Genomic DNA, 23840 nt, shown 5'->3' with positions numbered 1-23840 from the left:
TAATTAAATTAATTTGTGAGTTATAAATAATATTAGGCATACTTTTAGTTTTTATTCATCAATTATATTTCTTTTGATCAATCACAAATTTAAAAAATAAATATAAAAATTTTCAAAATTTAGAAACACAAAATTTTAAAATATTTTATAAGATAAAACATATTATTATTATTAATTACTTTGACTTTTTGTTTCTTTTTTCTTCCCCCTAAATGATGCCACTAGAAGTGAAAAATAAAGTAATGAAAATATGAAGAAAATCAGCTTGAGGCCGTATCGAACCTGGGATGAGGCTTTTTCCTGTTTGGATTACTTATGTCGGGCTGTCGATCTAGGGTTTGGACTGTCGGCCAATATCGCCGACATCACGAACCTGTCGTTTCCATTACGTAAGGTTTTTCTTTTTTTGACAAATGCCACCTTTTGATAGCTTACATATGTGTGTATATATTATATATATATGTATGTGTATATATTATATATGTATTAGCCACTCGGTTGGTTAACTGAGAATGAATGTGAACCAATTCTCCCTACTTGCGAGCGAGTTCAACTTCTAGGAGTTAGAGTCCCTAAGTAGCAAGAACAAGGTTTAGATGTAGGATTTTGATTACAAGGAATGAATGTTCCAAGAGAGCCGGAAAAGGAACAAAAAAACGAACATCAGTGGAGAAGGACGTTGTATGTATATATATATATATATTTTTCTGTTGATATTTTATACTTTAAAAATTAGTATTATGAATTGAAGGATATTAGTTATATATAATATAGAGGAAACTTGAATCCCAATCCCACTAAGAGTGATGGATGAAAAAAAGCTAAAAAAACTTCGATAACAATTATATATAAAAAGCTTAGCAAGGAAAGAACACTTGAAAGGAGTTTCAAGTATGTGTCTCTATTACATTTCAGAGGGACCCACAACAATGGACCACATAGAGATCTACCTGAAAGATTGAAGGCATATTGCATATATAGATATATATAGATATATATATATATATATATGTATATATAGATATACAGCAGTCCAAATTACAGAGCCTCCTCCCCACATCTTAAAAGGGTATGATTATTATTATATTGTAGCAGAAGAGGGAAGGGAATTGGGGGTTACAACCAACCAACGTAGAAGAAGGAATTGAAGACGCCAAATTCAAAGATCTGCAAAGTTGGGTGCGTGAATCTAACCTCTACCACCGACATCGTCCAATTATGCATCGACGCACAGTTTACAGTGTTGAGATGATGGGAACTCAACAGTTGAAACCGTGACAGATGGACAATATAATTATGAGAATTAAGGCCAACACAATTCCGAACACGATCAATTTCATCTTCATGTTTTGGTACCACATCTTTCTTTTCATCTTAGTTCCTTGTGTCCTGAAATCCTGTGCCTGAAATCGAAACAACCATTGAATTCATGTCAAGCAAACATTTCATTCAGGTATGGAAAAACAAGTATTCCGACAGCGATATTTAAAATTATTCCAAAAACACTTTTAAACGCCCAAGTATACCTTAGATATATATTATCAACAAAAATCGATATAGAATCAAATAGAAAGACCACAAAGAAAGCACTTTCTATTGATCTTGAATATTTCCAGCTTGTTAAGAATCTAATAAAGTGCATCGAGTTGGTTGCGACTTACGTTGAGATTGTATTTTGCAATATTAAAAGGATCATTTCTATGGAGCTCTTAAAAGGATCATTTCTATGAAGCTCACGATCAGACAAGAAACGATCCTACCTTTTGAACTATTAAAAGCATATTTTGAAATGATTTTAAATGCAACTAAAAGTGATTTTAACCTAATATTACTCCCAAATCAGTTACTTTTCTTAATGGATACTCAAAACAATGCATTTGAAGATGACAGATGAACAAATGCAATGGACATGAACTCTGAGGTTGCCCCTAAACATGGCAACGGTATTTACCGGAATGCCACTGCCCGGGAGAGATGGAGACTAATTAATAATATGATCAAGCGGTACGAATTTACATTATGGACTTCAAAAAAGAAAATTTTTTAAACCAACCTGTGAGCGGAGATTCTCAGTTTTATCCACTAACAGCTCAATTTTCTCACCACGGTCAAGAACCTGCCAAACAGATAGAAAAATAGTTCTTTCAAGATTAAAATATCATCCAGAAGTAAATCATTAAAAAAAAAAAAAAAAACAAATTAGTTCCACAAACTATCATCCAGAAGTAAGAAATTATGAGAGTTTTGATTGGCAGGATTGAAACTATGCTGGTAACAAACTCGTCAAAACATTATTTCTCCTTTTTACCTTCTCAATGTTTTCCATCATAACACCCTTGACTTCAGAAACCTGAGCCTTAACTTTAGCAAGCTTGCTGATCTCTTCAGGATGATCCACACAATATTGCATATGCTCCTTCAATTTCGACCTATGGAAATTAGTTTATAAATGAGTTTTGAAGGTTGTACCAACAAACAAGAACACATCAGTTACCAATGCTATCTGAAAGCCGTGGGAAAAATGCAACTTCAATTCCTGGTACTATTAAGAATGCAAGACTCTAGATTTTTTAATTTTACTTTTTTTTTTGCTTTTGTTCGTTGCATTATCTTATGTATCTTATTGTCTATGTTAACTATGTTCGAGGACTACATAGACCTCAGAGGAGGTTCTATGATATACTTTATTCGAGGGGAGGATTGTTGAGGATTGTTGGGAGCGAATCCCATGCTAATCTAGGAAATGTTCATGGGTTTATAAGTAAGGAATACATTTCCCATTGGTATTGGGCCTTTAGGGAAAGTCCAAAACAAGGCCATAAGAGCTTATGTTTTAAGTGAATACTATCTTACCGTCGTGGAAGTTCGTTATTCCTAGCCAACTATTTCTCTAGTAGAAAAAAATATTTCTAGATATATATTTAATAACAGGGCATTGGAAATAGTACCCAAATTCTTTGTTCAGACTCTTAGCAGCAGCAGTTGAAGCTTTTCCTCCACCATATCTCTTGTTGAAATCTTCCTTGACTCGCTCAAGAAAAGCAATAGGAATTTGTCTACCAGCAGCTTCGATAGCAACCACACAGTAAGCTGCAGGTTCACGTTTGAATTGGGTTAGTTAAATCACATTCTCGCACAAACTATTACAATATGATATGTTAAGAACACAATTACGAAAAACAAATGATGATGTGCCAAGAAAAATGGAACAGAAAGTTGGATGAAAATTGAATCACGAGAGAACTTGATGATTGGCTGTAAAGGAGATTATGCATCCACGAAATAAATAACTACCAGGCTACTACCCTCAACAATAGCTAAATATTCAAGCAAATTCAGAAAAGGAAAATGGAAGGAATTCAGATAATTCAACGAATAAAGCAATGCCAGGCTCTTCGTGTTGGTAGCTGATACCTCCATTTCCGATTCAGTATTTTTTTTCAGGTTAGATCAACCTGGATTCTAAACAATGCATTGCCTCCGGTCGCATGTTGCATGATATTACTGCTTCCACATTGATCTTGTGCTCCTTTCTCTCTCAAGGTAACCAAAAACACGAATTCAATTTTTTTTATAAAAAATCTCAAATCGTTTGGTAGGTTTATAGCTGCCTATTAATGTTTATAAACAAACTCAAATTCTAGTTGAACTAAACGAAAACGTCCACGAATCCAAGAGAAGCAAAATGTCGAAACCTAATGCGATTCAAGAGATATCATGAGCTATAATAAACCAACGCACCAATGAACAAACCTTCGGAAGATAAAAATGGACGGATCTGTAACAACGACATTGTAAAACCAAAAATGGATCTCGCATGGGAAAGCTCAACAAAAATAACGAATGAATCATGACGAGATCAGGATCAGAAAAAAAATGCAACATAAATTCGATAAAACGAAACGTACTGAATCCATTCTCGACGAGATAATTGAAGGTGTGGCCATCACAATTGTAGGTGAACTTATTACGTACTGAATCCATTCTCGACGAGATAATTGAAGGTGTGGCCATCACAATTGTAGGTGAACTTATTGTTCGAAGCAGGGAGCTTCTGGAGGCATTGAGAGGCGATGCTAGTGAAATTTCCGCTGAAACCCGTATACTCGGCGATGATCACCGTTCCTCGAGCCACAAAACTGTAGATCAACGTCTGTTGCACCATCTTCGAAAGAAACCTGACTCAACAACAACACGGATCAAGATTCCAATAATATTAATACAATGCCACCAAAAAAATCGTTAAAAAACAAAAAACAAAAAACAAAAACAATACAGACACGGAGAGAAATTGCTTCAGATCAATGGAGAAGATCAAACCAGATCGAATGAGGCTGAAAACTCCTTACCAATAATTGTTATTTCGAAATTTTTTGTTCGAGTACGCGCGTATATAGAGCGAGACGGAAAATTTGGGGTTCGAAGTATTGGAGGAGAAACGGGAGGCTCCCCAAAATTCACATCGACGAGACGGAAAATTTGGGGTTCGAAGTATTGGAGGAGAAACGGGAGGCTCCCCAAAATTCACATCGACCTTTAAATGTAGTTAGCAACTGTAAGGAATCATTACGAACGTTGGTTGGTTTGGGACCGTATGGAAACTATATATAAATTATTAACAAATCCTAAAATAAACTCTCCCGCGGTTCATTTTGAAATTCGATTCTTCTTTGTTCTATTCATTTTTTTTAAACCTTCCAAGAACATTCAAATTATAAATAATTTAATTATATCAAATTAAAAATTTAAAGGTCCAAGAACTGTATCCTTTCATAACTAAATAAGAATATCATGAACCTGCCTTCGACCCCAAGAAAAATGTACGAAAATTTGTTTAAAATACTCATAAACTTTAAAATCATACAAAAATCGTGGTTGAAATAAGGTTTAACGACATTGTAACAAACTCTCTAACGAAAAATATTATTATGTTATTCTCCTGTTCATTGTAACAATATGTATGTAATAGTCAAAGCCTATTGCCAGTAGATATTGTCTGATTTATCTACCACCGTTAGCTTCACAGTTTTAAAATACATTTATTGGGGAGAAGTTTCCGTAGCCTTGTAAGAAATGTTTGGTTCATAGGATCTCATAATCTATTGGATATCTCTTCATGGCAGACGCGTTTTAAAATTATGAGACTAACGACGATATGTAATGGGTCAAAGCGAACAATACTTGCTAACGATGAGCTTGAGCTGTTACAAATTATATCGAAGCTAGACACTAGGCGATGTGCCAGCAAAAATGCTGGCTCCCAAGGGGAGATGGTTTGTGAGATTACATGTTGGTTGGAAAGGAGAATGAAACATTGGTTATAAGGATGTATAAACCTCTTATTATTAGACACGTTTTGAAATTGCAATGCTGACGACGATATGTAATAAACCAAAATGGATAATATTTACTAGAAGTAGGCTTGGGCTGTTACAATATATCATAACTATTCATTGGACTTTACTTTTTTTTCACCGATAGAGTCTGATGCATAGCATTTATCTAAACATGGTTAAGTTCATGAACACGAGCCATCCACTTATTATTTAATTCACTAAAATTGTTTTGGTTAAATGAATTTAAAATTATAATTTTTTAGACATTTAATTGGTAATTATTAAATATTCATATTCATAAAGGCAACTTAAGATTCAAACCTTAAAAATAATAATAATAATAATAATAAAAATCCCCTTACATTTAAGAAAAAATATATAATTAAATAAAATAATATTCATGACTTAAATTAGCCCTAAATGGTCACCGAAAAATATGGGGCACAATCCATATCTGACCCGACCGCATAACACGGGTATTTTCGCCCGTTTGAAGCGGTTCCCGCCATAAATCTATGTAGAATCTATTTTTCCACTCAATCTCGCGCCGGCGTCGAAGAAGTGAGCTCATTTGCCAGTCGCCGGTAGACGATCGACCACTGTGTGCCGAAGACGGTTAAATGGATATGGATATGGATATTCCTTTTCCGGACGAGCTCGAGCTTCTCGAAGAAGATTTTCATCTATATGAAGATTACATGGAACCTGAACCGCCCGAAATCGACGATGAAGAAGAAATACCGGAGAAAGAGCCATCGGACAGTCCGATTCCGCAATCGAACTCGCCCAGATTATCCAGTATTGCGTCGAATTCGGTCACTGATTCTTCTTCAGTGAATGGGCTTAAGCGACTGAGATCGGACGATGCCGATGCGCCGATGGAGTTGGTTTCGGATGATGCGGAGCCTTCAGGAGGGAAGAAAAGCAGGACTGAGAATTCAGTGGTGGAGACCGAGGAGGCTTGGCTTCGATATTCCCCGCCCAGGGAGAAGAATTCTACGGTGGAAGAAGAAACGAGTTTGGTAGTGGAGGAAAAAACGGTTTTCAGGTACGTAACGGAGATCGATGGCGATTTTATGCCGATAACGGCACCAGATAGTGACGAGAGGGTTTATGCAAAGTTAGGCCGATTTGGGGACAAGGAAGAGTCCAAGAAATTGGACTTGAAAGAGCGTCACGAAGGTACTCTTTTTTAGCTTTTTATTGGTAATTTTGAGTAATTTGGTCACAATCGAGCTTGAAATGGCTAATTTATTCATCATTGGGGCGGAAGCAAGACCAAGGACACTCAATTGAATAACCATACGTAGAATCTCTTCCCCCTCATAGTTTTTGGTCCTAAAATCATTTATCCATGTCTGCTTTCCAGGTATAATGCCAGAAAATATCAATGTCTTAATGGAAAGAGCGGAGAAGGAGGCTTTGGCCAAGGTATGCAAACTCATAAAGATTTAGTGCTCGCTCAAGATATCAAAATTAACCATCATTACTTGTTTTTCTATGTAGTTTTAGTAGCCCCGCGTTGCCATTCAGTGAAAATATTGTCCAGTTGACTGTATGAGAGTTCGTAAGTTGAATTAAGTTGCTCATAAGAATTTAATAGTGAAATGGGTTTATTGTTTCTTTGCATCAGTTAAGATTGAATTAAGTTGCTCATAAGAATTTAATAGTGAAATGGGTTTATTGTTTCTTTGCATCAGTTAAGATTTTCTACTCTCTGTAATTTTGAATTGTGAAAAGGTAGATGAAGTCTTAGACGTTGTACTTATGTGCATCACGTCACTTTGTTCGATTAATTTGGCTTGTATAAATTGTGTGGAAGGTAGTCTAAGGGTAAATTTGAGCTTACAGTACTGTTACACCAGTGACCATTATACTTTCTTCCATTTTTGTGACCATATTTTCTCTAGTTTATCCTAACCATTGTCTGACAAGTCAATCTTTGTATTATAGACCTTGGAGGCTAGTTATGATATTCAGCTTGATCCATGTCCCCCTCAAGGACCAGTGGTGCAAGAGAGACTTTGGGTGGATAAATATGCTCCTAGTTCCTTTACAGAGCTTCTTAGTGATGAACAAACAAATCGCGAGGCACGTATTATAATTTAGTATGTCTTTGAACATTTGAATTCTTGTTTCTGTATTGCAGAAAACTATTTGAAGTTTAGATCTTTTTAGCAGTTCTTTTCTCTTATTTCAAATCATAACTTTATCTATTGATCTTGTATGCAGGTTCTTCTATGGCTAAAACAATGGGATTCCTGTGTTTTTGGATCTGAAATTAGGACTACATCAGAGGAAGTTTTATCTTCTTTAAGGCGGCACACTGCCATTGCTCAGCATCATAGGCTCTCTGGCTCAAGTTTTACTAGGAAGAATAAATTTCAAGGACGGAGGTCTGGTAATTTTCAAGATTCTACTTTCTTGGATCAACAAAATAGTATTGCAAATGGCAGTCAGGACACATTGGGCAAGAAGACGAGGCTTCCAAGTCCACCAGAACAGAAGGTATGCATTGTAAATAAAATTGATGATTGATACGTTGCTGAATTAGACCCTTTGTTTTGGTTTGAAATTTTGAAGGTTGGATTTTTTTAACCAAAAATCATCAATATCTTGATTTGTGCTATGATTTGAAGCTACTATTTGATGATATCCTAGAAGCCCGACAACTGTAGTTCAATTTCCCCCCTTTCCAATTGCTTAAATAGAAAGTAACAAGGAAGGTCAACTATATTTTTCAATTTATTTTGAAGTTTCTCTCTCCGTTCTCCATTTAGCGCTGCTTCTCTCCCTACCTCCAATTCTTCTCTAATTAGATGCTCAGGAGACTCTTCATGTCTGAGCAAGGAAACAGAAACTCATAGCTTATATAATAAATCTATAATTATTTAATTTGTGTAGTTTACACCTCCAGTTTCGTTGTATGTTTTAAAATCTCATCCATTGTAATTTTTTTATCTTCTTGTACAAGCTAAGGATTTTGAAAGCCATTGTTATTATTGGTTCATCCCTACCTCACACGTTTTAAGGGATGGTTCATATTGCAATTTTATTGTGAATTGAGAGAAAATAATATTGTTACTACTGCAGATCCTCTTACTCTGTGGGCCCCCAGGACTTGGAAAAACTACACTTGCTCATGTAGCTGCCAAACACTGTGGCTATCATGTGGTGGAGGTTTGTTGTTGTTTTTCATCAGAAAAAGGCAAATAAGTTTCTTTCATGAGTCGGCATATACTTTTGCTTCTTGTTTGCAAATATTTGATTAGCCTCAAAACCATTATTTTCCGATCTCTGACATGCAAAGGCAACATCTTCTAGTTAGTTAATGCCGAAGGGTTAACTTGTTAATATATATGTTAGTATTTAAAACTTAATGTCATTTGTATATCACTTTATCGTCATAAAGAGACAGGAATCAGCACACATGTTTTCTCATTTTAATTTTTTTCAGTCTTGGATGAAATGTTCACGGATTATCTTATCTTATTTGTATTTTTTATATGATCTCATACATGTATTTGGGTATACGATATCTATTACTTTGTCTTGTTTTGCTCTGATACTTTTGCTAGTTTTAACTACGTTCGAACTTTTTATGCAGATCAATGCTAGTGATGATCGGACATCATCAACAATTGAATCCAAGATTCTTGATGCCATTCAGATGAACTCAGTCCTAGGTGATGCAAGGCCAAATTGTCTGGTTAGTTTTAGTGAAGTTGAAGCAGAAAAAGGATAATGTTTAGTATTGTTCTATTTGAAGTTTCTAACAATCAATTCAAATGACGCAGGTAATTGATGAAATTGATGGAGCACTTGGTGATGGCAAGGGTGCAGTAATCAATTCAAATGACGCAGGTAATTGATGAAATTGATGGAGCACTTGGTGATGGCAAGGGTGCAGTGGATGTCATTATAAAGATGGTAAATATATTTTCGTATTATTTCCTTGAGATTGTTTTTTTAAAAAAAAAAAAAAATCAGTTTTAGTTGTATGTTTTGTCTTCCCTTTCTCTTTTCTTCCTTTTTCTGTATATATTTTTTTAAAAAAATTCTAACTAATGAGTATCTTGCTTAAGGTTTTTTTTTCTTGTATTGTTATGGAGGGAGGTGTTAGTGGCATAAACAGATACACTCAACATGATTTTTGGCTAGGCTACTTCTCTCTCCCTGATCCAAGGCCTCTCTTTAAGAAGACTTAGGTTTGTGGTTGGAAATGGAGCTAATGCATGGGACGATCTATGGTTTGGTGAAACCCTCTCCATAGCTTTTCCAAATCTTTTCTCCAATCTACTCTGAAAGGACTACGGGAAGTCTTGCTCTCAAACTTTGGTCCTTGGCAAATCTTTTCTCCAATCTACTCTGAAAGGACTACGGGAAGTCTTGCTCTCAAACTTTGGTCCTTGGTCTTAGAAGAAAACTAATGGATAGTGAAATTCAAGAATGAACCTCTCTATCATAAATAATGGTAATTGGGCTACTAAAACAGGGTCTTTTACTTGTTCTCCTTTTATGAACGTAGTCAACAAGGGAAGATAAGTTAAATCCTCTCTCTTCAACTTTATTTGGCATGCAAGTATTAAAAGTCAAATCCTCTCCTTCTTTTACAAACTTCTCGATGGACGTATTACTGTATTTTTTTTTGAAAGAGAAACAAAATTTCATTGATGAATGAAATGAAAAAAAGTGTTATTAGGACTCCCACCACCAATAGGTGTATTACAAGAAAGTTCTCCAATTTAAAAGAAGAGGGGAAAGCCTAGAATTGGTAAAAGGGCACCTACATTTACACCAATAAAGAGCATTAGCAAAAATCAAATCCATCAAATTATCAAAGGAGTGACTGCTCATGGTCATGACCTTATCCAAAAGAAGCTTCCTGTTTGTTTCATTTCCCTAGGAGGGTGCTCTTTGTATAAATGGGAGTTTGTAATCTTTTCAACACCTGCTCCATTTCCCCAGGCGGCTCTGGCATCAACATCAACAAGTTAACAATCTTCTCTCCTCACTCCTTGATGGCCACCCTTTTAAAAGAGAGATGAGGATCTTATGGCTATTTTAAGATGCCGAGAACTTCCGATTGGCTTTTGTGGCATGAGAAAAACAAATAAGTCTTCAATTGGCAAAGAAAGATCCCTTGGGTGCTTGTGGACTATGTCACTTTGTAGCTCTTTCTTTGTGTCAATTTTATGCCCATTTTAATTTAAATTCTCTTTATACCATTTCGAAGAGACTTTGGTAACCTCCTTGGCTTGGGCTTGATCTTCCTTACCTTTTTATTGTAATTTTATACTATTATCATTACTAGCATTATTGAATCTGTACTATATTTCTTTTTGTAGTTAATTAGCTTCTAGGAGATTGGTCATAAGTTTCCTTTTCAATTTTCTATCACTCTTTTATATAAACTTATACCTTAAGTTGTATGAAGATGAATTATTTTCTCCAGTATTGTTTGATATCAAAGATAAGTTGCTAAAATAATTTTGAACTTAAAATACTTGATAAAGAGTCTCTTTTCTGGAACCTATTTACTGTGCACTTAGAGTTTGTGTATTAACCTTAACATGCAATGAGCTTGTACTCACAATATAAAGGCACTGATTTTTCCAAGTCACTTTGGATGAATAATCTTCTTATATATTACCACTACAAGTGTTTTTATACAGGTCTCTGCTGATAAAAAAGCCGAGAAGGAAAATGGTTCTAAAGACCAGTTAGGCAAGAGATCCTCCCAAAAAGGGCGAAGAGGCGCTTCTTTATCTAGACCTGTGAGACACAGTTGTTCTTTCTATTGCCTCTTCCCTCACTTAACATGTAATTCTGTTTAATCATATACTTAAATGTTAATGTACAGGTAATATGTATATGCAACGACCTATATGCACCCGCCTTGAGATCATTACGTTTGATGGCAAAGTAAGTCCTTCAATGTAATTTTTTAGCCTTAAAAGGCATCTGTGTTTACAAATAATACTGGTACGATTTTGTTATCTTTGTCATCGTCACCTAACTTAAACATGAAATGTACTAATTTATTTGTCGGATTGTTGGAGAGAGAGAATGCACAAATGGACAAATGGCATTATATTTATATGTACAGGAATGATTTTTCTTTGATGGATTTAAAAGTTGCAATCTTGATGTCCCTTGTCTTTGTATATAGCGTTCAAATGTACAGAATTAGGACTTTCCTGTTCATTCATGCCTGGATTAGTGAGACTGAGATTTATAATCCATCTATTTATTTATTTTGCTTACCTATATAATAAAAAAGGTTGTTATTTATGCCTAGATTGACACTTACAAAATTCTTACAACGTACATTTAAGATTTTATGTCCTGGTTATTGAAACTTTCCTATTAAAGAAAAAGAAAGGAGGCATAGTATTCATAGCCTTTAAGTCATTGATAATGTTCTTCAACCTTTATTTGTTTATCTATCCCTTTCTCTTTCCTACTCTACGCATTTTAACAGTATGGATTAACCACTCCTTTATTTCAGGGTTCATGTATTTGTTCAGCCAACAGTTAATCGAATAGTCAGCAGGTATAATAATTTCCTATTAATTCTATATTTCCAGATGTGATTCTCTAATAATAATATTGGATTTAAAATATTTAAACAGGCTTGGTTTTAATTTTTTTTTTATCATGAGTAAATCTTCCCAATTTATTTTTTATTTAACAACAATGTCAAGTATTTAATTGTTTAAAAATTTCAAATGCTTTCCATCCTTATTTTTCATAATAGTTTAATTAGATGGTGGTTACTGGTTTTCGAGCTGTGGTGCATGTGATGCTTGTTAATAAGTGCAAATCATTTCATCTTGTAATTTCTTTTCTGTTTGATAAGTGTGTTGTTTATGCCATCAATTTTTAACCCTTCACACAAATTCTTGTCTGTAAAAAATCTCATCTTTTGAAATCTCATCACACCCTTGTTATGATATTTCCTTTGCCTTTATTATCGAGACATTCTTATTATAGTTGCGCAGTTTTTTGTTCATTTGTTAAACTTCGTTATTTTAGACTCAAGTACATATGTAACCAAGAGGGAATGAGAGCAAATTCTGCGGCGTTATCTGCCCTTGCACAGTATACAGGTGAAATACATTTTGTTTTTAGAAAATCAGTTTTCAAACCATTTTATTCATCTTTCGTGTTCTTTGTTATTTTACAGAATGTGACATTCGCTCTTGCCTTAACACTCTTCAGTTTCTCTACAAGAAGAAAGAAACCCTTTCCGCTGTAAGATATTTATATTTCATCTTCCATTATGGATTGTTCTTTTTAACTCTTAATCCAACAAGATTATTCTCTGCTATGGATTGTTCTTTTTTAACCTAATGCAGTAAGACTTCTTCATGATCCTCCCTTATGGGTTGTTATTTTTATGAGCTAAAGGTTGAGTCTGATGGTTCAACCTGAGTTGCAGTCTTTTCATGGTTGAGTTGGAAATTATGAATAGGGGTAGAAATTGTTCTTGTGGATGTTAACCATTACATAGAGATGTTTCAGCAAAAATGATAACCATTACATAGCGATATAGGATTAAAGTAATCTTCAATTCTTGAGCAAAATCAAAAAGCCATTTATCCAATTAGACTTCAGTATGATTCTCGTGGCTTGTTCCTTTTGTTTAATTGAGACGAGGTTGAGTTCAGTGCTTCAACTTGACGAGTTTTCATTTTTAGGCCAGGTTGAAGATTAAGATTAGATTGTTGGTCTTGGTGCTTCAACTTGACGAGTTTTCATTTTTAGGCCAGGTTGAAGATTAAGATTAGATTGTTGGTCTTGCAGTAGTAATTCTATTGTATTTTTTCTCTGCTTAATAAGGTCCCAATATTCAGCAAAAAAATTCAACTCTGGCCGGATGAATTTATGGTTTGTCTTTTTATGTCTTTATGATATTAGGTGGAGATTGGTTCAACTCTGGCCGGATGAATTTATGGTTTGTCTTTTTATGTCTTTATGATATTAGGTGGAGATTGGTTCTCAAGTGGTTGGACAAAAGGATATGTCTAAAAGTGTCTTTGACGTTTGGAAAGAGGTAATGGCCATCAAATGATCCCATATTTTGTTTTGGGCAGTGGCCTCTTTAATTCCATTCACTGTCTGTACTGTACTTGACAGTATTTATCTTGTTTAGATTTTTTATACAAGAAAAATGAAGCTTCAGAGTAGATCGGGCGGTAAATTCAGGAACGTGTGTGATAAAATGGAACATCTATACTCGCTTTTATCATATCGGTGAGTATTGAAATTCTTTCACCCTGTTATTTTGATGCCATGTTTAGAGCATGTTCTAACTTTTTGCCCCTGAATATGCAGTGGTGACTATGATTTGATTTTGGATGGGATTCATGAAAATATTTTGCAACTTAATTATCATGATCCAGTGATGCAAAAGACTGTAAGTTAAGAAGTTCTTCACATTTAGTTTTTTTTTTTTTTAAAAAAAAAAAAAACTTTTCTTCCTATTTTTCTGCAACTACCAAGATGATTTCTGACAAAAGCAATGTTATTTAAGGTCAAATGCCTTGAAATGCTTGGAATTTCAGATCTTATGGGCCAGTATGCTATGCAGACACATCATATGAACCTTAATGGTGAAAAACTTTCAGCATCTATCGATTTTTTTAAAAAAAAATTTAACGCAACGCAAAATTTTAGCCGTTTAAATTATTTGTCTTTAACTTCTTTTTCTTTTTTCACTTTAAATCTTTATAGTTTATCGACCTTCTTGTATAATTACCGTACATCGGCTGGTGGCCCAAGTTCAAAGACCGAATATTGAATGGCCAAAATCTAACCAAAGGTATCCTTGAGTCTACTTAATAATGATTCAAATGTAAGATTCTTTGTTCTTTCAAAGTAACGGTGGTTAAACTTCATGTGCTCTCAGATGTCGGGCACTGTTATTGGAAAAGACGGACAATTTGAGGTCTTGGCTTTGCAAAGTTCCTCCAATTATTTCAAGGCACATAAACTCTAAGACATTGGTGGAAGACTTGGTTTCTCCTTTATTGCATATAATATCACCCCGAACTCTTCGACCGGTAATTGCTGACAATGTTTGTTTTTCCTTTTTCTCAACATTGGCATTCTATTTCTTATGCAACAAAATATTTCAATGATTTTGCTGACAAATTGGAACCTTTTCCATTCTTCCTTTTGTGCTGATTTTTGTAGCCTTTACTGGGGATCTTGTATTTGTTCCTCTTAGGATGTCCTTTTTGAATTTTTCTTTCTTTAATATTCTTTTTGAAACAATAGACAAAACTTTTCGGTGAAGTAATTGAAGGAGACTAATGCTAAAAATTACAAATTCCACATGAGAGCAAACAATTAGAAAACAACAATAACTTTAATCTTTTTTTGTTTAAATAATGTTATTATATATTTTTCATATCAATAAAATAAGTACATAACAATTCTATCTTTTAACTTTTGATAGTACTTTATATTTTTCTTCATTGCTATTACTTTCGGGTAACATGTGACTCACTTTTACAGATGGCCATGCACCTGCTATCGGAAAAAGAGAAAGATAACCTCACTCAGTTGGTTAGCGTCATGGTGTCTTATGCTATCTCGTATAAGCAAATAAAATCCGATCCCCGTCTCAATAACACCAGACATGAAGCAACTTTAGATGGTTCAGTTCTTGCTTTGGATCCACCCATAGATGGTTTTGTTTGTTTTAAGGTTTGAGTTGTTGTCATGCTCTTGGTGGCTTGTTTTAATGTTACTCTATGGCTCTTGGTCTAAGTTTTTTTTGTTTCCACCATTCAGGGCTATGAAAGTTGTCATAATGTACTTCCATTACCCATGAAGCAATTGTTGATTCATGAGGTAAGATAATTTATTCGACGTATTCAGAATTGTTCACTGAAAATTTTATTATCTTTGACTTTCTCCCTTACATTTACTCACCTGATTATATTGTTTAAAATAGTATATTATACTTTAATGTACATATTTCTTTATTTTTTCAGCAGCGTTTCCTTCATACATTGACAATTTACTTGGAAATGGATTCCTAGTGAGATTCCTAGGTTTTTTCTTGTCTACTTGGAAATGGATTTTTTGTCTCTAAAGGGGGAGACTTACGCTTGTTAAGGAAGTCTTGAGTGGGATTCCTAGGTTTTTTCTTGTCAGTTTATAGGATCTCGGTTTCAACGAGTAAGAGGTTTGAGAGCTTGATGAGGAACTTCTTGTGGGAGGGGGGTTGAGGAGGGGGGTGGTTCCCATTTGGTTAAGTTGGAGTTGGCGACAAAACTTGTTGAGCTTAGAGGCTTTGGTAGAGGGAGCATGAGGATATCCAATGAGGCTCTTTTGGCGAATTGTTTGTGGTGTTTCTAGATAGAATCTGACACTCTTAAGGTATAGAGTGGTTAGAAGATATGGCCCTCACCCTCTTGAGTGGACCTCGAGTGAGTAGCCCTGAGGCCTTAACAAAAATCTTTGGAAAGTTCCCTCTTCTTGCTTCCTTCCTTTTCTCAGGTTGTCTTGGTGGATCCGGACTGTTTCCATCTCGATAATGAAGCTTATCTCAAACTTCTCACTCCCACCGGCCGACTAATGGAAATAGACTAACTACCGGAGATATTCGTCTGATGCTCTATTGGGGATGGTTCTAAAGTTTCTTTTTGGTAGGACCTTTGGGTGGGAGATAAGCTTTTAGGCATGTTATTTCCTCGTCTTTACTTTCTTTCCAACGAGGTTTCATTTAGTAGCCTCGCGTTGTTTCCTCGTTCTTTTGGCTTGGATTCCCTTTTGTAGCTAGTAATGACTCCTTTTTTTAGTGCTTGATTTTTGAATCCCCTTGTATTTTTTTCATTTAAGGTTTCTTATAAAAAAGAAAAACCTGCAAAACTAGGACTGTTTAGTTATTTTAACCAGCAAATATAACTCTAAAGCATTTTCTTTAATAGTTTCTTTCAAGTCCAAGATTCTTTTTTGAAATTCTTGTATAAGTTTTCATCATAAAACTTTGTCCCTACTGATCAGCCTTTTGAAACTGATCTATTGCCTTACCTATTGTATCCATAGGTTGAGAATCAAAAAATTTTCCAAGGGAGCTATGGCAAATTGGAGCATATATCAGAGGCCAAGAAGGTAAACCACGAAGGTTCCGAGGACAAACCTTTAAGAGGTGGACTCATGAAAACTGATCCTGCAGCCTTATCGGCTAAAAACAAGGTAGACGACCGAAAATCTTATACGGCACAGCACCGTCCAAGTCACCCAACTTCAGCTTTCAATGGGAATTCTGCTCCAAGTGTTAGTACAAAGTCCTCTGGAGCCCAGAAAAAATCCGCTTTGGGTTCCTCAAGTTTCTTTGATAGGTATATTAATGTCTTCTGTTTCTTCTTCAAATCGTCTAAGTTATGTTTCAAAGAAAACTGAATTCATGCTTTTCTAACTTCCAATTTCTTTTCCTAATTCATGCAAGTAAATTCGCTTATAATTGTTTGTAGTAATGGGGGTTTATGATATATATTAGAGGTTAGAATATGATTTTGATCTCATCTAATTCTTTTTCTATTGTTTGTAGCTTGAAGTTAATTTTCGTCGAAATTGATAAAATAATAATAGTTTTCATACAAGAACGGAAGGTTAATAGAGACTTAACTTTTTTTTTTGGAAACGTCCACCATAAACTAGTAGTAGGGACTAAATTAAGATTTATTGAAAGCATAGATACTGATTTTTGACATTTGAAAATACATGGACTAAAACAGAACACGTTCTAAAGTATGGGGACCAAAATAATATTTTAACTTATTTTGTAGTAGTATTAAGTTTATGTTTCATAGAAGTTCTTGGCTGTCTATCATGATCTTAACCTGTTTAGTTTTTGAAATTAGGTTTCGAAAATCAGGTGGTAAAGGCTCCCAAAACACTGATTCCATCGACAAGAAGGAAATTACATTGGAGAGAGATCTACGTCCGTTTCTATTTAAATTTAACGAGGTAACAATTATTGCCCAAGTATGATAATATTCCCAGTGATATCTGGAAATTTGGTCTTTCATTTCAAGTTAAGAGCATTGTTTAAGCAAATATACTTTATAAATATTCCTTTGGATGGAAGTTTTTGAAATTTTCATTCCATCTTCAACTGTTGCTGCCATGTGTTTTTCGTGTGTAGGGTTTTACGAATGCAATAAAGAGACCGGTTCGGGTTCGCGAGTTTCTGCTATGACGAATTACTTGCTCATCCTACGTCAAGAGGCTATTTTCTGGTATCAGTTTTTGCATAAATGTTCATATTGTTTACTTTTATATATCAATTACTATATCCTGCAGGTTTCCTAGTTAAGTGCTTAGATTCCTTGAATTGGTACATATCCTCTGCTTTTACTATGATAGTTAACTTCAATTGATCCTTTTATTCCTTTTTGACATATTTCTTTGGGAATAAGCGCTTAAAAACACTCTTTTTAAAGCACTTATAGTTATTCCAAAAAAGTCCTAAATCGATATTTAAACGTAGGAGAATAGTTTTTGGAGCCATTAGATATTCGGACAAAAAAATGATACACATCCTTTCGAATATTACAAAACATGAGTACAAACCTAAATTCGAACTCTAGTATTTGTTCCCTCAAGCACATTCGAGTAATAATTTTTCATGTCTGGATCTAAAATGTATCTTTGAAAAAAATTACATCATAGATCAAAACATCTATGAATACAAAAGCTCCAGCTAAGCCAGTACACTAATGTACATAATACAATTGTACCTTTGTCGCAAACATAGATCATCACTTGTCTTGTAGTATTACTGGATAATACTAGAAGAATGTGGGAAGAATGTTAAAAGGAGAAACAAACAAACACACAAACAAATCAAATAAACACAATCCTAATAGCTTTTTGTACTATGATTTGATTCAATCCCCTGGGTCTGGAAAAACCCTCACAAATTAGAAGGGGCGAACCATGGTTATGAGCTTCTTGACATCCCGATTGATTAAAATTGAATGAAAGAAGATCATACCTAATTGCTTCCATCAGAAGCACTGTCAGGTGGACTGACAGAAATCCATAGCAAAGAAACAGTGATTGAAAGCAGCCCTGACCAGACATACACAATGGTTGGGAGCCTTCCTCTTCTGCCCATCAACCCTTTGGCAAATGGGTACATATGAGCCAGCACCCAAAAACTAAAGAACAGACCACCAAACAGCTTGCTCCATTGAGGAATCACACTGTAAACAGTCCTTGAGAAGCCAATTACAACTGCAATGATGTTGACAATTATAATTGTAAGTGGCATTATAAAGAGACTTGTCCATTTGACGAGGTAAAGATCGGCGTAAATGTCATCTTCGTCGTCTCCGGCTGATTTCGACGTAAGAGTGAAGGAGATTTCGATCCCAGCTACGACTTTAAGAAGTCCCTGAATAACTGCAGCAAGATGGGCACTGGTTCCACCAATGACCCAAAATTGTTCATTTCTCCACCATTCTTCTAAGGCAATGCCTGACCATTTGACTTCAAGGAGGGATAGAAGGCAAAGGCAAACAGTGATGATGAGAAGATAGCTGAGAAATGCAACGTTTAAGCCTTGTACTATGAAGTGTCCTGAGAAGAGGGAAAGTGCTGGGAGAAAGCAGTAGACGACCAAGAAAAGGGAAGTGAATGGATAAATGCCAACGTTTAGATAGGCTACACGTTGAAGGAATTTCAGGCGTTTGCTTCCTAGAAAAGCATTGTTTTTAGAGAAGAAGATTTCGACTGAGCCGGTAGCCCATCGAAGCACTTGGTGAAGACGATCTGTGAGGTTGATTGGTGCAGTGCCCCGAAAGGCATCGCGCTTGGTGATACAATAAACTGACCGCCACCCTCGATTGTGCATACGGTAACCAGTCACCACATCCTCTGTCACTGACCCGTAAATCCACCCAATTCTTTCGCCCCATTCGGTCTTGTCCTCGTACCTGCACTCCCAAAAAACTAGTTGTTCGATCATTATCATTCATATCTATATCTATATATATAATCTTATGAAATCCAGTAAGTGACTTGTGACTAATTAGAATATGGCACTGCAGTCTTACCAACATGAGATAACAGCAACTGCTTCAGCTACAGTTTGGGCATCAAGAGGTGGACGAGGCATGAGCAGGGTACCAGGGGGTCGACCGTTCTTGACAGAGACGTGATCGGCGAGAGGGCGGCCTTGGAACTCAGCTACAGGGATGGAGTCTGTAAATATGGTAGAGCTTCCAAACTTCTTAGGGAGGTCCAAATCAGGGTGATCCGTCAAAGGGTGAGCGTCAGAATCATCTTCCTCAGACTGAGGTTGATAATTAGTTCTGGCTGCGGATTTGACTTGCCCAAACATGCCTGTGTACTCGTTTGCTCTTGGTGGGTTGAAGCCGTACAGTGCATATCGCCTGAACATGCAACCAGTTCCCACATACACTGGGCCTTGAAGACCATCCAATGCCCTCATATTTCCTGTTTAGTGCCCAATTAGTAAGAAAGACCAAAGCAAACGTTGAAGCTATTACTCAAAAGAGCAACACAACTCGTTTTTGAACCTTTTTTTTTTCGAGTTCACTTTAAGGTTCTTAAAACGCGTTTACTAGGAAGAGGTTTCCACATCCTTATAAAGAATGTTTCGTTCTCCTCCCCAACCGACATAGGATCTTATAATCCAACCCCTTCGAAACTCAGTGTTCTCACTGACAGTCGTTCCCTTCTCCAATTGATGTAGGATTTCTCAATCCACTCCCTTCAGGGCTCAGCGTCTTTGCTTGCACACCGCCTCGTATTCACCCTCCTTCGGGGCTCAACCTCCTCGTTGACACATCATCTGGAGCTCTTATACTATTTCTAACAGCCCAAAACCATCACTAACGAATATTGTCCTCTTTGAGTTTTCTTTCAGGGTTTACCTCAAAGTTTTTAGAACGTGTCTACTAGAAATTAAATTTTTGGATAATCGATAGTAAAGCATTCCAAAAACACTTTTTAAGAGTTTGGGGTTTTAAAATTCTTCATAGAATGAATTAAGGATTACCATCAAAGAAGACAGTGTTGTGGTTGGCATAACGATCAGAGGGATCGATGCCTTCAAATCTCTGAGGGAATTGAATGTAACAAATCCTGTCGCCACCTCGATCCATCATGAAGCACATTCCCTCTCTTATAGCTTGACAGTTGTAGAAATAATGGTCACAATCCAAATTGAGAATAAAAGGCCCATTTGATAGCACTGCCGAGGCTCGAACCATGGCATTCATGGCTCCAGCCTTCTTGTTGTGGTCATAACCAGGCCGTTTCTCACGTGACACGTATGCAAACATTGGAATTCTTATGTCAATTCCTGTGAAGTCCAATCTGTTCTCATCCGGACCTCCCATAACTGGGTCGTTTTCTGGTACCTTTGTCATTACCTGTGCAATTTCAAGCAAAACATAAATAAATTTTATAAGTACATATACATTTTTTAAATAAAATTTTAAATGAAAATTGTGATAAAAGTAAATATAAATTTTAAATTTTACTTTGATTTTGATTTAGAAAACTCCAAAAATATTTATTTAGTCTTTATAAATTATTATATTTCAAACTCATTACTTGTTATTATTATAAAAATTAAGAACCTGCAAAATGCCAGCGTGGTCGCCCTTGGAGTGGTCGGCGGTTGAATTAATCCAAGTTCCAGGCCAGTGGGTGCCGTCGGCCATCCAGGTGGCCTTGGTGACCTTGACCGGCTCGGCCGGTGTCTCGCCGCCGTTCTTATCTCGAGCCAGTTTTTTCTCCTTGGCCTCCTCCCTGGAGTTGTACATATCACTCCTCTTTTTAATGCCTTCCGGTAGCCCGTTGATTCTGACCTTAAACTCGTCGTACTCTCTCTTTATCCACCGGCGGTCCTTCACAAAATCCCGCCGCTTCTTGTTCTTGGTTGGATCCGTTTTTATGTTGAAGTAACTGTCTGGATTTCTGGGTTCTATGTTGTGCTTTCGGCAAAACGGTACCCATACCTGTTTCTCATCAAAATCACACCCATTTCTCATCAAAATCCCTAAAACTACTCATTTAATTCAACCAAAAAAAAAAATAATAATAATAGTCCAAGCACACTACTAGTCGATATTGTTTGTCGGTCGTTACGTATTGCCTTCATCCCCATGATTTTAAAACACAGTTTGTTAGGATAGGTTTTCACACCCTCGTAAACACAATGTTTTATTCCCCTCTTCAATCCATGTAGAATCTAACAATAGTATCAAAGCTAGACACTAGGCAATGTCCACATTAGTACCAAGGAGTGGATTGTTAGATCCCACCTCAGCCGGAACATTTAAAAACCTCTCTCTAAAGAGGCATTTTAAAATTGGAAGACAATACGGGCCTAAATAGACATCTAAAAACTTAACTAGATTTAAACTAATTTTTATATATTCTAAAATAATTTCTAAACCCACTCAAGTCTAGGGTTTCTTTGTTCAAAATAAAGACCAATAAAGAAAACGATAGCATGCAATTCATTTCAAATTAGGAAACAGAACCTCCGCAAACCTAACAGCCTCCGCCATGGCTTCAAACGAAAGTATGGCGCCACCATCGTCCGAAATGTAGCACGACAGCTTTTCCACGGGGTAATCAACGGCCAGGATTGAGAGAATAGTGTTAGCCGTGACGAGTGGTGGTTCCTTCTCTGGGTCGGCGGTGGACACAAACACGTCGACTCCGGGAAGGTCGGACCGCCCAGACGGGTTGGTCGGAGTCGGCTTATCGAACTTTTCACGAAGCGCAGCGAGGTCGGTGGCTCGGTTTATAGGGTTGAGCTTTGGAAGAATATCCAAAAGCCATGAGAAAGCAAACCACACCTCACAAACAATAGACATTCCCCATAGCCACACTGCATCAGGGTTTGGGTTTCGGATTCGCCATGCAAGAAAGAACAATAGACATTCCCCATAGCCACACTGCATCAGGGTTTGGGTTTCGGATTCGCCATGCAAGAAAGAACGCCAATACTACCATTCGAATGAACACCAAGAGCCTAATTTCAAACAAATAATTAGTACATTATAAATAAAAATGAAAAAATAAAAAATAAAACTGCAACTAATAATATATAAATATTATGAAATTTTAATTATCTATAAATTAACTTTAGACCTGTTATGATTTTGTTTATTTTGAGCATAAACTCTTATTACTATTTTGGTTTATGAAGAATGACCTCAACTCATGGAGATCTATTCCTTGTAAACCCATGATCTTTCCATTAATTAGTCGGGACTCCCTCCCGATAATACTCCCCTCAAACAAAGTACATCATAGAGCCTCCCCTGAGAACTATGAAGTCCTCGGAGCCTCCCCTTAATCAAGACTCGACCCTTTCTTGAGCCTTGAATAAAATACATCTTTTAATCGACATTTGAGTCACTTTAGACTATATTTCGAGGTTCACAATTTCTTTATCATCGGGATTCCATTGATATCAACTAAATTAAGGCATGATTCTAATCTTTAGGGTAACAAATGAAGCATAGTAAGGATTTGGTACCTGTAGGGGCTCAGAATAGCTGGCGGGACTTTAACTTTCCTCGTGAGCGGCCTCCATGGATTGTCCATGAAATCCGCCATGCTCATCCCTTCCGAAACATAGCCTTGATCCTGTTCTCCATCCTGCCAGTACGCATTTCCGATTCCGTATCTTCCTTTTGTTTCGAACAACCAGCGGTTGTGATCGAAATCAGACGTTTGGCTTCGCAATTCCGTATCTTCCTTTTGTTTCGAACAACCAGCGGTTGTGATCGAAATCAGACGTTTGGCTTCGCAACAGCATCGATTTATTGTTCGACGATTTCATCACCGACATTCTCCTATCCTTCGCGGCATCACCATCGCCGCCTCCGCCATTCGGATCCGAATCTCCGACTCGCCTGATCAATCCTCGAGCCTCAGATCCGAATCGAGTCGTAGCAGTACCGTCCGATTTGGAATCTGAACCCGTTCCTCCTCCTGGCTGATTATCAGGCGTCGGAGGCATTAAAACGGTGTAGTTTATGTAATCAGTTTGACCGGAATAGTCGCCTGACATGTCTAAATCGTCGTCGCGAGATAGACTTACGAATCGTCCACTTGACGTCCGGCGAGAAACCTTCACCGCCTGTGGTGGTCGTCCTGAAGAAGACGGTGAATTCGTAAGCGTCTTCCTCGGGCTTAAAGTCGCCATTTATATATATCGATTCTATCTGTTCCTGTTTTTCTGGATATAATTCAATCACAAACGCTTCATCGCGTCAAATTTCAATGCAACAGATTCCAAAAGTACTTAGACCATGAAAATCGGCGATCCGTAAATGTGGAAGAAGCAATCGAGGACGTTGAATTTTGTGATTGAAGTGACTTAGGAGGGAGAGGCTGAATCCGTTTGAGACTCACTTGAACGGTGAAGAATTTCCCCCCTATTTTTAGCTTCTTCTTTGTTCCCTTTTTTCAAGCCTCGCCTCTCTC

The 23840-nt window shown here is 36.5% G+C and overlaps 3 protein-coding genes across 8 annotated transcripts; 1 reads left to right on the top strand and 2 right to left on the bottom strand.

Annotated features, from left to right (window-relative positions):
- Nucleotides 1-850: 850 nt before the first annotated feature.
- Nucleotides 851-14407, bottom strand: LOC111473659 (putative vesicle-associated membrane protein 726). Of its 5 annotated transcripts, XM_023119129.1 has the most exons (7): nucleotides 4480-4554; nucleotides 4350-4412; nucleotides 3976-4178; nucleotides 2949-3090; nucleotides 2309-2429; nucleotides 2054-2116; nucleotides 852-1403 (listed from the first exon to the last, which is right to left on the bottom strand). In XM_023119129.1, the coding sequence occupies exons 3-7, from the start codon at nucleotides 4163-4165 to the stop codon at nucleotides 1260-1262; spliced, it is 660 nt and encodes a 219-aa protein (XP_022974897.1). In that variant the 5' UTR covers nucleotides 4166-4178; nucleotides 4350-4412; nucleotides 4480-4554; the 3' UTR covers nucleotides 852-1259. The 5 variants fall into 5 exon arrangements, with proteins under 5 accessions (XP_022974895.1, XP_022974896.1, XP_022974894.1 ...); XM_023119127.1 differs by lacking the exons at nucleotides 4350-4412; nucleotides 4480-4554 and adding an exon at nucleotides 14403-14407 and having other exon boundaries at nucleotides 851-1403; XM_023119128.1 differs by lacking the exons at nucleotides 4350-4412; nucleotides 4480-4554 and adding an exon at nucleotides 4321-4344 and having other exon boundaries at nucleotides 851-1403.
- On the top strand, nucleotides 5864-19499 carry LOC111473658 (chromosome transmission fidelity protein 18 homolog). 2 transcript variants are annotated; one of them, XM_023119124.1, is made up of 24 exons: nucleotides 5864-6518; nucleotides 6706-6767; nucleotides 7290-7427; nucleotides 7569-7844; nucleotides 8430-8516; nucleotides 8944-9045; nucleotides 9201-9266; nucleotides 11012-11113; nucleotides 11200-11261; nucleotides 11848-11892; nucleotides 12375-12448; nucleotides 12526-12593; nucleotides 13327-13395; nucleotides 13495-13595; nucleotides 13677-13758; nucleotides 13876-13954; nucleotides 14076-14163; nucleotides 14251-14404; nucleotides 14862-15053; nucleotides 15141-15200; nucleotides 16401-16696; nucleotides 17219-17324; nucleotides 17503-17596; nucleotides 19412-19499. In XM_023119124.1, exons 1-23 carry the CDS (start codon nucleotides 5957-5959, stop codon nucleotides 17554-17556), a joined length of 2925 nt encoding a protein of 974 aa, XP_022974892.1. In that variant the 5' UTR covers nucleotides 5864-5956; the 3' UTR covers nucleotides 17557-17596; nucleotides 19412-19499. The 2 variants fall into 2 exon arrangements, with proteins under 2 accessions (XP_022974892.1, XP_022974891.1); XM_023119123.1 differs by lacking the exon at nucleotides 19412-19499 and having other exon boundaries at nucleotides 17503-17758.
- On the bottom strand, nucleotides 18192-23559 carry LOC111473660 (cellulose synthase-like protein D1). Its single transcript, XM_023119131.1, has 8 exons — nucleotides 23150-23559; nucleotides 22888-23088; nucleotides 22345-22377; nucleotides 21881-22277; nucleotides 20972-21352; nucleotides 20386-20761; nucleotides 19418-19820; nucleotides 18192-19297 (listed from the first exon to the last, which is right to left on the bottom strand). Exons 1-8 carry the CDS (start codon nucleotides 23557-23559, stop codon nucleotides 18355-18357), a joined length of 3144 nt encoding a protein of 1047 aa, XP_022974899.1. The 3' UTR covers nucleotides 18192-18354.
- Between the last annotated feature and the right edge of the window lie 281 nt (nucleotides 23560-23840).

This window comes from Cucurbita maxima, unplaced genomic scaffold (assembly GCF_002738345.1).
Source record: "Cucurbita maxima cultivar Rimu unplaced genomic scaffold, Cmax_1.0 Cma_Scf00136, whole genome shotgun sequence".
Taxonomy (NCBI): Eukaryota; Viridiplantae; Streptophyta; class Magnoliopsida; order Cucurbitales; family Cucurbitaceae; genus Cucurbita; species Cucurbita maxima.
This window is presented reverse-complemented; position numbering and strand designations above follow the sequence as displayed.

Excerpts from the sequence above, each read along its gene's own strand:
- LOC111473660 (XM_023119131.1), bottom strand. The coding sequence starts at position 23,559 with ATGGCGACTTTAAGCCCGAGGAAGACGCTTACGAATTCACCGTCTTCT. Across the intron at positions 20,762-20,971 it reads ACCACGCTGGCATTTTGCAG|GTAATGACAAAGGTACCAGA; the intron begins GTTCTTAATTTT and ends GAAATTGCACAG. Across the intron at positions 19,298-19,417 it reads GTTGCTGTTATCTCATGTTG|GTACGAGGACAAGACCGAAT; the intron begins GTAAGACTGCAG and ends TTGGGAGTGCAG.
- LOC111473659 (XM_023119127.1), bottom strand. The coding sequence starts at position 4,165 with ATGGTGCAACAGACGTTGATCTACAGTTTTGTGGCTCGAGGAACGGTG. Across the intron at positions 2,430-2,948 it reads AGTCTGAACAAAGAATTTGG|GTCGAAATTGAAGGAGCATA; the intron begins GTACTATTTCCA and ends TAATTTCCATAG. Across the intron at positions 2,117-2,308 it reads TGATGGAAAACATTGAGAAG|GTTCTTGACCGTGGTGAGAA; the intron begins GTAAAAAGGAGA and ends TCTGTTTGGCAG.
- LOC111473658 (XM_023119124.1), top strand. The coding sequence starts at position 5,957 with ATGGATATGGATATGGATATTCCTTTTCCGGACGAGCTCGAGCTTCTC. Across the intron at positions 13,759-13,875 it reads ATCCAGTGATGCAAAAGACT|GTCAAATGCCTTGAAATGCT; the intron begins GTAAGTTAAGAA and ends ATGTTATTTAAG. Across the intron at positions 17,325-17,502 it reads TTCTATTTAAATTTAACGAG|GGTTTTACGAATGCAATAAA; the intron begins GTAACAATTATT and ends TTTCGTGTGTAG.